Source organism: Rhagoletis zephyria, unplaced genomic scaffold (assembly GCF_001687245.7).
Source record: "Rhagoletis zephyria isolate East Lansing unplaced genomic scaffold, Rhagoletis_zephyria_1.1 Rzeph_scaffold_09369, whole genome shotgun sequence".
In the NCBI taxonomy this organism is placed as follows: domain Eukaryota; kingdom Metazoa; phylum Arthropoda; class Insecta; order Diptera; family Tephritidae; genus Rhagoletis; species Rhagoletis zephyria.
Genome location: NW_016166447.1, coordinates 1 through 12,926, shown reverse-complemented (window position 1 = coordinate 12,926; position 12,926 = coordinate 1). Strand labels below are relative to the sequence as shown.

At 45.8% G+C, this 12,926-nt stretch overlaps 1 protein-coding gene across 1 annotated transcript; it reads right to left on the bottom strand.

Annotated features, from left to right (window-relative positions):
- Positions 1-238: 238 nt before the first annotated feature.
- Positions 239-11,981, bottom strand: LOC108375735 (uncharacterized). The gene is made up of 2 exons (XM_017631879.1): positions 6,740-11,981; positions 239-321 (listed from the first exon to the last, which is right to left on the bottom strand). The coding sequence occupies exon 1, from the start codon at positions 11,689-11,691 to the stop codon at positions 10,201-10,203; it is 1,491 nt and encodes a 496-aa protein (XP_017487368.1). The 5' UTR covers positions 11,692-11,981; the 3' UTR covers positions 239-321; positions 6,740-10,200.
- Between the last annotated feature and the right edge of the window lie 945 nt (positions 11,982-12,926).

Sequence of the window (12,926 nt, the reverse complement as noted above, 5' to 3'; positions counted from 1 at the left end):
TATAAAAAAGCAAATTTTGTTTAGGANTACTGAGCTAAGGCAGTGTCAAATCGAGCTGTCACAACTGATACCACTTTGTATCATTGCATCATGGTCTGTATCTATCTCCATTCGTTTTGCATGTTAGGTTAGGTTAGGTTGAAGTGGCTGCTAGGCCCAGAGGGCGCCAGCACACTTAGGCCCGATCAGGGCCCATTGTGATACCACATGTATCCAAAGAAAACCCCTATTCATTAAACCAGTTTGTGGAGTCTGCAAACCTTAGCAACTGCCGTATTCCAAACTTAGCAGTCGCGCTTAGATCGTCTAGAAGACCTATACCTAGTGTTGCTGGCGCAATAGCAACTTTAGGTCGGTCGTACGAGGCGGCGACCAATATGCTTAAAGTCATTAAAAAATGCACGGATATATTAAGAACTATACAAGTATTTGTTTATTATTTTACTCTTAGTGCGTTTATACGGAATGTAGATGTGTTTTAATATCTGAAATATATATTAATTGAAATGTAAGATGAATAGCAAAAAATTATAACGCGACTTACTTATCCGTGTCCTCGTACGTCTTTGAAAAGCCGAACGGTCAAATTCAAAATGGTTCGGTCAAATCAATGGCGTGTACATATTCGAGGCACGGTTGCATTTTAGCGTACAAATGTTACACATATTAGGATTTCATTGCAGTTAAAAATTAAACTGAAACGTAGAAAAGTTCTAAATGATTTAATCAGCAACATTCTCCCCCTCGTTATTCGGTTCACTTACGAGAGAATCACCTTTAACGTCCAGAACTGCAATCTTAGATGCTGGACGCCGTAGATTTCCTGCGGCGGTCTTAACTAAAACGGATCGGACTTGACCATCAGCGGCTAGCTTAGCTTCGACCACGATGCCTCGCTTCCAGTGGCCTCGGCTTTCGTTGTCATCACATATGATAACCACATCTCCGATGCTTATTGGTTTCACCCTTTTGTACCATTTTGTTCGACGTGTCAAAGTAGGCAGATATTCTAGGACCCACCTTTTCCAGAATGTTTGCATCAATTGCTGAGCTATGTGCCATTGTTTTCGGAGGTTTACCTTTTCGGGAACGGCGGTGGTTTGTGCATAGTTGGGACAACCCAACAAGAAATGATTCGGCGTAAGGGGCTCCGCGTCAGAGCTCTCTATAGGCACGTGCGTTAACGGACGTGAATTAACTAAATTTTCCGCCTCTATTAAGAGACTTTGTAGCGTCTCAACCTGTGGTGCACGTTCTTTTAAGGTGAAGAGCAAAACTCTTTTAACGATGCGTACCATCCTCTCCCATACGCCACCAGCTTCAGGATTTCCTGGAGTATTGAAGATCCACTCGATGCCTCTGCGATTGCATTCGGATGATATGCCCTGCTCGATTTGCACCCAGCCTTCTTTACTGGCTCCGACGAAATTCGTTCCTCTATCGCTTCTCATACGAACCGGTACCCCTCTTCGATTTACGAAGTTTCGACAAGCAATTATAGCAGCGTCGGTCGAGAGATCTCTGGCCAGCTCCAAATGGATAGCTCTTGTGGTAAGACAAGTAAAAATAGCAACCCAGCGTTTTTCCTGTCGACGTCCTATGGCAACGAGTACTGGTCCAAAATAGTCGACCCCTGTGTACGAAAACGGTCGCACGAATGGAGGGACCCTATCAATTGGCAATTGTCCCATCAGCGGCGCTAAATTTTTACATACTTGGCACTGGGTTTTGACTGATCTAAGAAGACGGCGTACATTAGGAATCCAAAATTTATATCGTATCGCGCAAATTGTAGCCTCGAAGTTTTGGTGATAATACAACTCATGAAAGTGCCTTACAATAAGTCGAGAAATAGCGTGACCCCTTGGCAAAATTACCGGTCGCTTCGTTGAAATTGGTATACATTCTGCGAAATCAATACGTCCGCCTAGTCGCAGGACTCCCTCTTCGTCTAGCATAGGGCTCAACTTATATAAAGTACTACGTTTGTCAATCGGGGAAGCGCTTTGCAGACATTTAAGCTCCTCGCAGAATGCAGTTGCCTGTACCAAACGGCAGATTAACAATTCGGCGTTCTTCATTTGTTTGACATTTAACATCTTAGGAACAGTAAAGCTACGTTCGCGAAATTTCCTGATGGCGAGTCTGACCCAACTCATAATGAATGAAACTGTAATAACTTGAATATCTATGGAATGGTAAAATTCCATCCTCATATATAGGATACAATTGTTTGGAACGCATTTCCTCATTGCAGTCTGATGACTTCACGTCCTTAGGCATGACGGGCCAGTTGCTTTGAGGTAACCTAAGAAAACTAGGACCATTCAACCACTTACTATTTAAGCTGAATGTTTTTACCCGTGTAGCGTCGTCGGCTGGGTTATCATTGCCTGGTAGCCATCTCCACCGGGATGCGTCTGAGGATTCCAAAACTTCTGCTATTCGATGTGCAACAAACTGTTTGTAACGTCTGGCATCGGACCTTATCCACTGGATTACCGTTTTTGAGTCGGACCAAAACGTTACGCTGCTGGGGTTTATGTCATGGCTGCTGACTATGGCATCCTCCAGTCGAACTGCTAATACGGCGGATTGAAGCTCCAACCTTGGAATTGAAATCGGCTTCAGCGGACTACATCGGGACCTTCCTGCAATAAACGATACCTCGGTTGCAGCTTCGTATTGCATGCGACAGAATGCAACCGCTGAGTACGCGAGCTCACTAGCATCAACAAAAATGTGCAACTGCACATCAGCATCGGCGTTGAGGAAACTTGTACTGTAACACCTTGGCATCTTGAAGCGTTCAATGTAGCGCAGGCTGTTGTACCATTTCATCCACTTTTCGTATATGTCGTCTGGGATTGGCTCATGCCAATCAACTTTTCTCTGCCACAATCTCTGCATAAGTATCTTAGCGCGCAGGATAATGTTGCAAAGAAACCCCAAGGGATCAAAGATTGACATCATTGCGCTTAGTACTTCACTTTTAGTTGGTCGTCTGGTGCCGTCAAGAACTGGTTTTGGCACTTTAGTGAAGGTTAACTTAAACATAAATTGATCTTCAGCGGGATTCCAATGCATGCCGAGCACCTTCGCCGTTGCGCACTCATTTTGCCAAAGATTATGCAGCCGTGGTAAATGTGTCTCCGAATCATTTCCTACGGCTTGTACCAGTTTCTTAGAATTGGAAACTATTCCTCGAAGCTGAAAGCCGGCGCTGCCGTGAATGTCTATCACCTGTTTTGTGATGCTAATACCTTCTTCCGTATCGTTAAAACTGTCCATATAATCGTCGACGTAATGACGATCGATAATAGCGTTCACTGCTCTCGGACAACTATCCCGATATTTCTCTGCATTTACATTCTTAATGAATTGTGCTGAACAAGGTGAACTAACGGATCCGAAGATCATTGCGCACATCACATACACGTCTGGTTGCTTAAATCGATCACCACCTCGCCATAGGAAGCACTGTGAATTTTGATCCTCCTGACGAATGAGAATACGGTGGAACATCTCGCGGATGTCTCCACACACTGCAATTTGGCCTTGTCGAAATTTGAACAAAATTGATATAAGAGATACTGGCTGATATTCATCAGGCCCTTTCATAAGTGCGTCGTTTAAGCTCATCTCGTTTACTCTAGCAGCGGCATCAAAGACTAACCTGCGTTTGTTCCCTTTGTTTGGATTGCAAGTGGCGAAATGAGGCAAATACCAAGTGCGCTTGTCGCTTATACATGCCTCGGTTGGCGACAATTTTCTGGCATAACCCTTATCTACATACTCTTTTGTTTTGTTTTTGTACCAGCTTGAATAATCAACATCTTTAGCCATCTTCACTTCAATCTGTTCCAAACGCTTCAACGCCATGGAATAACTTTCCGGAAAATTAACATCCTCGATGCGCCACAACAAGCCAGTTTCGTATTTTCCATTTTCGAATTTTGTAGTTTTATCAAGTAAATCTTGAGCTCTTTTATCAGCCTCTGACTTAACCATTGGCAACGGTTTAACTTCCAAGCTCTCGGCTGCAAAATATTCAGCTATTTGTTTATTTGTTTCAAACACCTTACACATTTCGATACCTATGTGACCGATTGTGCCGTCACTAGCATGATATTCGTTTGATCCGAATACTGCCCACCCCAGTTTTGTTTTGTGGACTGCAAAGCCTTCATCAAAATTTATTGATTCGTTTGTTCTTATTAAATTCGAGTGCGGTAATCCAATAAGAAGTTGCGGCACAACGCCGTTGTAATCAAAAATTTTTTTGTTGTGCGTACACCTCTCATATGGTAAAATTCTGCTGCTTCGAATTCGCCGGAAATTTCAAACGACACTTGCCGAGAGCGCTCACTTGCTGTATGATTGCCGATCCACTTCAGCTGAAGCATATCAGCTTTACCTTTGAGTCCAATTGCGTTTGCAACACTATTCTCCAGTAAGGAAATTTTCGCTCCTTCGTCGATAAAGGCGATAACGTTTATTTCCCCTTTCGGGCCTCTCAATTTTACTGGCAAATATTTGAGTAGAGTTTGTCGCTGATTTTTCCAATTGGATTGTTGTGTAGACTCATGTTGCACAGCTTTGCCGGCACTAACTATGGCAACAGCTGTGTGTGTAGGGGCTGTGTTTACATTAACATCTTCATTCGGATTGTGAAGTAGGCGATTGTGGAATTTGTTACATTTATTACATTTTTCACGTTTATTACACTTTTGTATTCCATGCCCTGGTTGCATGCAACAAAAACACAATCGATTGTTTTTTACGAAACTCCAACGGCTATTGTTATCGCTATCTCTAAACTTTTGGCATTTATATAAGTGATGATTTTGCTCACACATTGGGCATGTTTTCACGTCTTTGCTGATTGTCATCACAGGCTTTGATGAATTCTTAGCTTTATAATTAATCTGCTCATCTGTTGGATGCTTTTGTGTTGTGACGTCGATAGCCATAGATACGTAAGTGGCAGTTTGTTGCAACCAGTTGCAAAAATCACGAACAGTGGGGTACGGGTGCTGCAAATTAAAGGTATGGCGAGACCATTCCTCTCTTTTATTCATAGGCAGCTTACTGACCAGTTCAACAATGAGTATTGGGTTATTGAGGTGCGCTATGGCTCCAGAATTTTCAATAAATGCTGTTAAATTGGACACCATGGAATTGAAGTTGAGAATATCAGATGCTCGTGCTCCCGTGATTGCAGGAAAAGCCCGTGCCTTGGCTATTTGGCTACGGATCAGTAAATCAGGGCGACCATAATTAAATTCTAATGTTTTCATAACCGAATCAACGCTTGCTGGATGTATGAGTAATGATTCGACCTTTTGTCTGGCATTACCTTTTAATGCTTTCTGTAAACGTAGCAGATTTTCTAAATTTGTATAGGCATACATTTGTGTGGTTTCCCTATAGGCAATGGAAAACATAGGCCATTGTTCGGCCGATCCTTGAAATTCTGGCAAATCTAGAACCTTTCTGGGGTGTGTGTAGCTTATTGGACTGGAAGTTAGTAGAGCGTTGTTCATTGCGGGAACTGATGAAATATTGGGACTAAAAAAGTATGGCATATTATACGTAGGCACTGTTGGCGCTGTGGTTGGTACAGAGTTCACGTTGGCTGCTGAACCGTTCATGGTGTAACGCGAATTCGGGAGGTTTAGAGTAGGCTGCATACGCGTCGAATGTTGTATGGTAGGGTAAACTGAATTGGCAGTGGTGTAGGCGGCATTAGCAAAACTAACGCCGGTTGGAAGCACTGTGGCATTTGCGTTAGCGGTGTAAACACCTAGCTCTGCTGCGTAGGCATTTGCAGCTGCGGCTAGGGTGGAGTGTTCACCAACGTTGGGTAAGGCAATATTTGCTCCGGCATATTTAGAGCAGGCAGTGGAGCCTTCGATAGATTGGGAGCAGGCGATGGTAGCTTCGGCGGCTTGGGTGCAATCAATGGTAGCTTCGGCGGAGTTACCGACGGCAGAGATGACGTTGGAAGCTTGGCGATTTATCACTTCCTTGAGTTGAAGCTTCTCCTGCTCCGATGCAGCGAGCGATCTTTGTAATTTTCTTACCTGTTCACGTAACTCCTCCATCATGCCGTCCTGTGGTGCGATTGTGCGGTTAATTTCGTCGCCGCTACATGAGCTGTTGTCGCTGTTGTCGGCCATTTTGATTTCGCAAATATGTGATGAAACTACTCTACTTCGTAGATTGTAACGCGGTAATTTTCCAGGAGTCACTCGGCAATTTCCTTGCAAATCCGATGAATTCATAGGCGTTATGAAACGAATTTTGCAGGATAAATATTAAAATCTGTTGCTGGCGCAATAGCAACTTTAGGTCGGTCGTACGAGGCGGCGACCAATATGCTTAAAGTCATTAAAAAATGCACGGATATATTAAGAACTGTACAAGTATTTGTTTATTATTTTACTCTTAGTGCGTTTATACGGAATGTAGATGTGTTTTAATATCTGAAATATATATTAATTGAAATGTAAGATGAATAGCAAAAAATTATAACGCGACTTACTTATCCGTGTCCTCGTACGTCTTTGAAAAGCCGAACGGTCAAATTCAAAATGGTTCGGTCAAATCAATGGCGTGTACATATTCGAGGCACGGTTGCATTTTAGCGTACAAATGTTACACATATTAGGATTTCATTGCAGTTAAAAATTAAACTGAAACGTAGAAAAGTTCTAAATGATTTAATCAGCAACACCTAGGAATTTCTGTCTTTTCCTGCCCAGTGCTGGGCAATCGCAGAGTAAGTGCCTTATTGATTCAGGCTCTTCTTCGTCGTGGCAGCTCCTGCAGTAGTCGTTGTGACTAACCCCGAGGCGTTCTGCGTGCCTTCCTATCAGAATATGTCCTGTGAGCAGACCAATGGCCAGTGACATATCGCCTTTGTTGAGAGTGAGAATTTCTCTCGATCTCCGTACATCCCATTTTGGCCATGTAAGCTTCGTTGTATTACAGTTTTCAGTGCGCTCCCATCTGGAGGCCGCTTCTTCAAGGAAGTTCTCCCTTAGTAAGAGCTTGCAGGAAGCGAGTGGCATACCCACCCTCTTCCAGGCTGGTGAAAGTGGAGAGGAAGTACCCGCCCTTGCAAGCTCGTCTGCCTTCTCATTTCCTGGTATGTCACTGTGCCCCGGTACCCATACCAGGTGCAAAGCGAACTGCTCTGCCATCACGTTAAGTGATTTGCGGCAGTTGGCAACTGTTTCCGAATTTATAGTGACAGAGTCAAGCGCCATAAGGGCCGCCTGACTGTCTGAGTATATATATATTTCCGTAGTGGCGATAACAGCTAGTTTTAGGCTGTCAACGGCTTCTTGTATGGCTGCCAATTCGGCTTGAAAGACACTACAGTGGTCAGGTAGTCGGAATGATCTTTTTATTCCCAATTTCTCCGAGTAGACGCCTCCTCCTACCCTATTTTCTAGTTTGGAGCCGTCCGTGTAGAATCTTATGGCATCTCTAGACCCCGGAACTCCTTCGAGCCATGATTCCCTGCTAGGTAGCATTACGCTATAACCTTTAGTGAAAGTGAGCCTTGGTACACAGTAGTCCTTTGTACTCGGTAGTTGTCGGTTTCTCAGAATTGTAGTGTGACCACAGCGAGCCGCTTTCCAGCTTTTAAGCCCCTGTAGTCTTAGGGCTGCAAACGCAGCGTATTGTCGTCCCATAATATCTATGGGTATGATGTTGAGGATCGTATTCATTGCCATAGTAGGTGTTGTGCGGAGAGCACCACTAATGCAGATCAGGGCCGTTCTCTCCACTTTTTGTAATTTAATAATGTTTACTTTCTTCTCCAGCACTGGCCACCATACCACTACCCCGTACAGAAGTATGGGCCTCACCACGACGGTGTATATCCAGTGCACTAGCTTCGGGGTTAAACCCCATTTTTGGCCGATTGCTCTCCTGCAGCTGTATAGGGCAACCGTGGCCTTCCGCACCCGCTCTTCGGTGTTTTGAATCCAGCTTAATTTTTTATCTAGGACTATCCCCAGGTATTTAGCGGATTCGCTTAATTTTAGTGTGGTCTGTGCCAGCCTTGGTGTTATCAATGGGGGGATTTTGTACCTTCTTGTGAACAGTACAAGTTCTGTCTTGCTTGGGTTTACCCCTAACCCGTTATTTTTTGTCCAACTCTCGACTTCCTTCAGTTTTACCTGCATAATGTCACATAGAGTCTGTGGAAATTTCCCACTTACTGTTAGTGCAAGATCATCCGCATACGCAATAACCTTACAGCCACCCCCCTCCATGCCACACAGCAGTGAGTTTACCGCTGCGACCCATAATAGAGGGGATAGGACTCCCCCTTGCGGGGTGCCCCTCTCTACGAACCTGGTCAACGATACCCCCGCCAGCTCCGCCCGGACCACCCTGCATCTCAGCATTTGGTTTACGAGCGCAACTAAGCGCGAGTCGATGCCCAGGCCCGTCAGTGCTGCCGTTATCGCGCCCGGCATGATGTTGTTAAAGGCGCCCTCTATATCCAGGAAGGCTGCTAGCGTATATTCTTTGATGTCTAGTGATCTCTCTATATACGACACTATTTCATGTAGCGCCGTTTCTGTAGATCTACCTTTCGTATAAGCATGTTGTGTGGTAGAGAGTCTGTCACCAACCGACTCTCTGATACGGACCTCCACCAGTCTCTCCATAACCTTCAGTTGAAATGACGACAAGGTGATGGGCCTGAAATCCTTTGGGTTATTGTGAGACACCTTCCCTGCCTTGGGGATGAACACCACTCTTGATTCCCTCCACTTTCTAGGGATATGGTTAAGAGCTAATACTCCCTTAATTATAGCGTGTAGCCACGCTGAGCTTAGCTGAAGTGTTTGCTGCAGCTGTATGGGGGCAATGCCATCCGGACCTGCTGATTTATAGGGCTTAAATGTCCCAATAGACCAGATGACCTTTTCCCTAGTGAGGAAATCTCCAGTGACCGAAAGATCTCCAGTTAGATGTGGCTGTACCGGCATGCTATCCGTGGCACCCGGGAAGTGTGTGCAAAGAAGCAGATCCAGTGATTCCTCCTCGGTCTCTGTCCAGGAGCCGTCAGGTCTTTGCAAGCATCCTGGGGCTTTCTGGGCAGTACCTGAGAGTATCTTTCTGAGCCTGCCTGCCTCTGAGATAGACTCCACCCCATTGCAGAAGTCTTTCCATGAGGTTCTTTTCGACCTTCTTAGGAGCTTCTTGTACTCCCGTAACGTTGTCTTGTAGGTCTCCCAATGTCCCTCACTACCAGACGCAGTAGCCTGATTGAAGGTTTTCCTGCAGTTCTTGCGTGAAATCCTGATTTCTTCATTCCACCAGGGTGGCTTTTTCCTACCCCGGTGCTGCTTTTTGGGGCATGCAATGTCTATTGCCTTACTGCAGGCCCCCGTAAAATGGTCGACAAGATATTCCAGCTCCTCTAGGTTTGCTGGAGTAGCCGGCTCTCTATCTTGTGGCAAAAGCCTATCCAGCTCTTTCCGATACCTATGCCAGTTGGCATTTCGCAAGTTTCTAGTTAGAGGAGCCTTGGGCGTTTCCCCTAATACCTCGAATTGGATATATCGGTGGTCGGAAAAGGAGTGCTCCTCAAGCACCTTCCACTTCCCGACCAGACATTCCGCATTCTCAGAGATAAGGGTAACGTCCAGAACTTCCCTTCGGGATTTTGTAATAAAAGTGGGATCATTCCCCCTATTCGCAATAACAAGCTTAGAACTAAGTATGAAATTAAAAAGTGACTCACCCCGTTCGTTATCATCGGAGCTGCCCCAGGTGTGATGGTGAGCATTCGCGTCACCTCCCAAAATTAGCGCCTCTCTCGTGCTGGCCACTAGGTCTTTAATGCAGGTAGTTGGCACCTCCTTGTCATGCGCTAGGTACATGGATGCCATCTTAATTGGTCGTCCGTTTGCACTTAGACTGACCGCTGTTGTGTCCTCGTCGCTAAATTGTGGAAGAAAGAGACACTTTAGTGTGATACTTATCAATATGCACGTCCTTGGTTTCCCCGTTGAGGCTCCACTTACCAGTCTGTAGCCCGGCGCTTTCAGCCCACAAATGTTTTGTCCCACCACCCAAGGTTCTTGGATTAGGACGATGTCGGCTGCCCCTTTAGCTGTTAGATGGAGCAGCAGTGCAGCTGAAGCTGCTTTACAGTGGTGAAGGTTAATCTGCAGTACCTTCACCATCTTGGCCGTTATCGCCCACGTCGCCTATTAGGGTGGAGTTGACCGCGTCTTCCGACATCTCGATCAACTCCTCCTCCGTATAAAGCCGAAGCATGCGTCCGACCCCCAGCGAAGACGTCGATGAGGCATAACCCCCGGTCAGGTCGTCCATCGGATCAACCTGCTCGGATTCTTCCTCCATCTCCACGTCGCTGTTGGCCTCTTCCGGCTCTACCTCCGCGATCAGGTTCTTCGCTGCGTTTACGTCGTTGCTGTAGACCTTAATTTTGGCCATGTCACAGCCGTAACGTATGACCCCGCTCTTTTGCTCCAACAACTCTATGGAGTCCTTATTTAGAAGCAGGACAACCTGCATCGTCGCTTTACCGCTTTCGTTGATTTTGACCACCTTCCAATTATCGGTAGGTAGCTCCGGGTTATAGAGCCTTATGGTTTGGAGGATCCTTTCTGGCTCCGCTGGCTTGCAAGGCAACCATGCTCTCGCTCTCGGTCGCACCGGTAGGTCCTTGAAGTCGACCGCCCTGAGCTTCGCACCAGGGTAGACTTCTCCAATACCTGCGACTGTTTTCTTGTAGATCTCCGCTGATCTAGCATCCTCGCATGCTATAACGCGGATGTTATTTTGGAACCACCCCGCTCCCTTGCAGGTTGGCGGAGGTCCCGGATTCTCCAACATAATGTTGATAGCAATGTCGGCCATCGCGGCCTTAACCCACTTCCATTGCTGCCTCAGGGTGAGGCTGTCTTCATTGCTCTCATCGATGACGCCGAGCAGGATCTGCTCCTTGGCTACTTCAGCAAAAGAAGGCCCCTGCGTTCTGACCCTCTTTGCGTATTGGTTGGGCGTATTTTCCCCCGATCTATTGCGCTTACTGGAGGGCGCCTGCGGCTGCTTCTCCTCCGGCTTGCGGTAGTCGGGCAGGACTGCCTTTGCCCAGTCGATTTCTGTGAGGATCTCCTTCACATGCTCTTCTTTCGCCTTGCTACACAGGTCAGGCGTTGCGGTGAACCTTTGCAGGATTCGAGCAGCCAGCTTCCTCTGCCGATAGCCCGCTGCAGCTGGTTCTGGCCTCTGGTCAGGCCTCGTGAAGGCCGTGGGTGTCGCGGGAGGACCGCCCGGGGCCTGCGCCCCAGATTCAGCCTTATCCCCGGCTGCAATCTGCATGCCAGGTTGGCGTCCACTGGTGCCAGGAGTTTCCCGGGGTGGACTCCTTTGAGCAACCCCACCGCCACTTTCCTTCGTTTTTGCGAGAGCTTGGCCCGGTTTCACCATTGGCCTTGGTTTCCCGCTATTTGTCACCGCACTACGGCTGGTGGAGGTACTCTGCATCGCTTGAGCTCCTTGTTTAGTGGGCCGAGACCCTTCCGACGCTTTAAGGGGGCCGGTCCCTTTATAAATTGTTTTTGATGTTGTTGTTGCTGTTTTTGCTGTTTTTGTTGTTGTTGTTGTTATTTGTTTTTTGTCCATAATTGATCCCACGGGCTGCGGAGAAAGGGGTTCGTCCACCCGGGCAGAGATCCGCGATGCCCAGGTAAGGCCTACTTACATCCTGGGTGTGGCCGCCTCCCAGAGGGCTCCGTTCGCGACTGGGCTATTTAGGGGCCCCCAGCCTGGCCGATCCTCGGTACGGTGCGCGTGACGCCTTGATCCAGCCCCTTCAGACCTCCAAGCCACGATCAGAAACCATTTCCATATGACTACGCTATTAAGGAGTTTAGCACATAGCACTGATTCCTGATCTTAGCTGAGCACCATTCTGACATCGCACATAATCCTCTGTAGTGCCCATTTCCAGTCAGCACCCTCGTGGAGGGTTCAGCCGGAGTAGTTTTGCATGTTACAAACAACCGTTATGTGATCAAAGTTATAATATACTTGTGCACAAGTGCGCTCGGGTGTAAAAATCATAAAACGAAGAAAGGGTATGAGTGAATTGTTTTTTCCCTGTTCAAGTACGGTCGTTCTGACCTGTCGAGTTTTGTTACAGCAGATATCTGATTAATATACATACAAAAATAAAGTCGGTTCATTAAATATAACATTAAAAGTTTTAAAACAAGAGAAAATAATAATAAGTAATGTAATAGACGTTGACATAAAGAAAATTGATACTAAAATTAAATTGAAATGTTAAAGCGTACCGGTGACTACTATCGTATGAACAAATTAACTGTGAAATAAAAAAGTAACATACATACATAACTGTTCCACAAAACGAAACAGACAATTTTTCAATCACAACCTAAAAATATAATTTGACGAATAATTAAAAAATTATAAATTTGGAGGAATAACCTGGCGACATGACGACTTAGTTCCCAGCCATTTAAATTTCAATATGAGTAATACATTCTGACATATAACCAATAATTAGTAACCTGGTTGCTTGTGGCCCAGGCCACAGAGTATACGGAAAAGTTTATTTTTTTACATTTTTATACCCGAGCGCAATTGTGCACAAGGGTATATTAATTTTGTTCACATAACGGTTGTTTGTAACAGCCAAAACGAATCGAGATGGATATAGACAAATGTATACATAAATGCTCAGAATGAATAGAGAAATCGATTAAGCCATGTCTGTCTGTCCGTCCGTCTTCCGTTGTCCGTCCGTCCGTGTACACGATAACTCGAGCAAAAATTGAGATATCTCAACGAAACTTTGGTATGTAGGTTTCTGTTAATCCAAGGTAGGTTGGTAT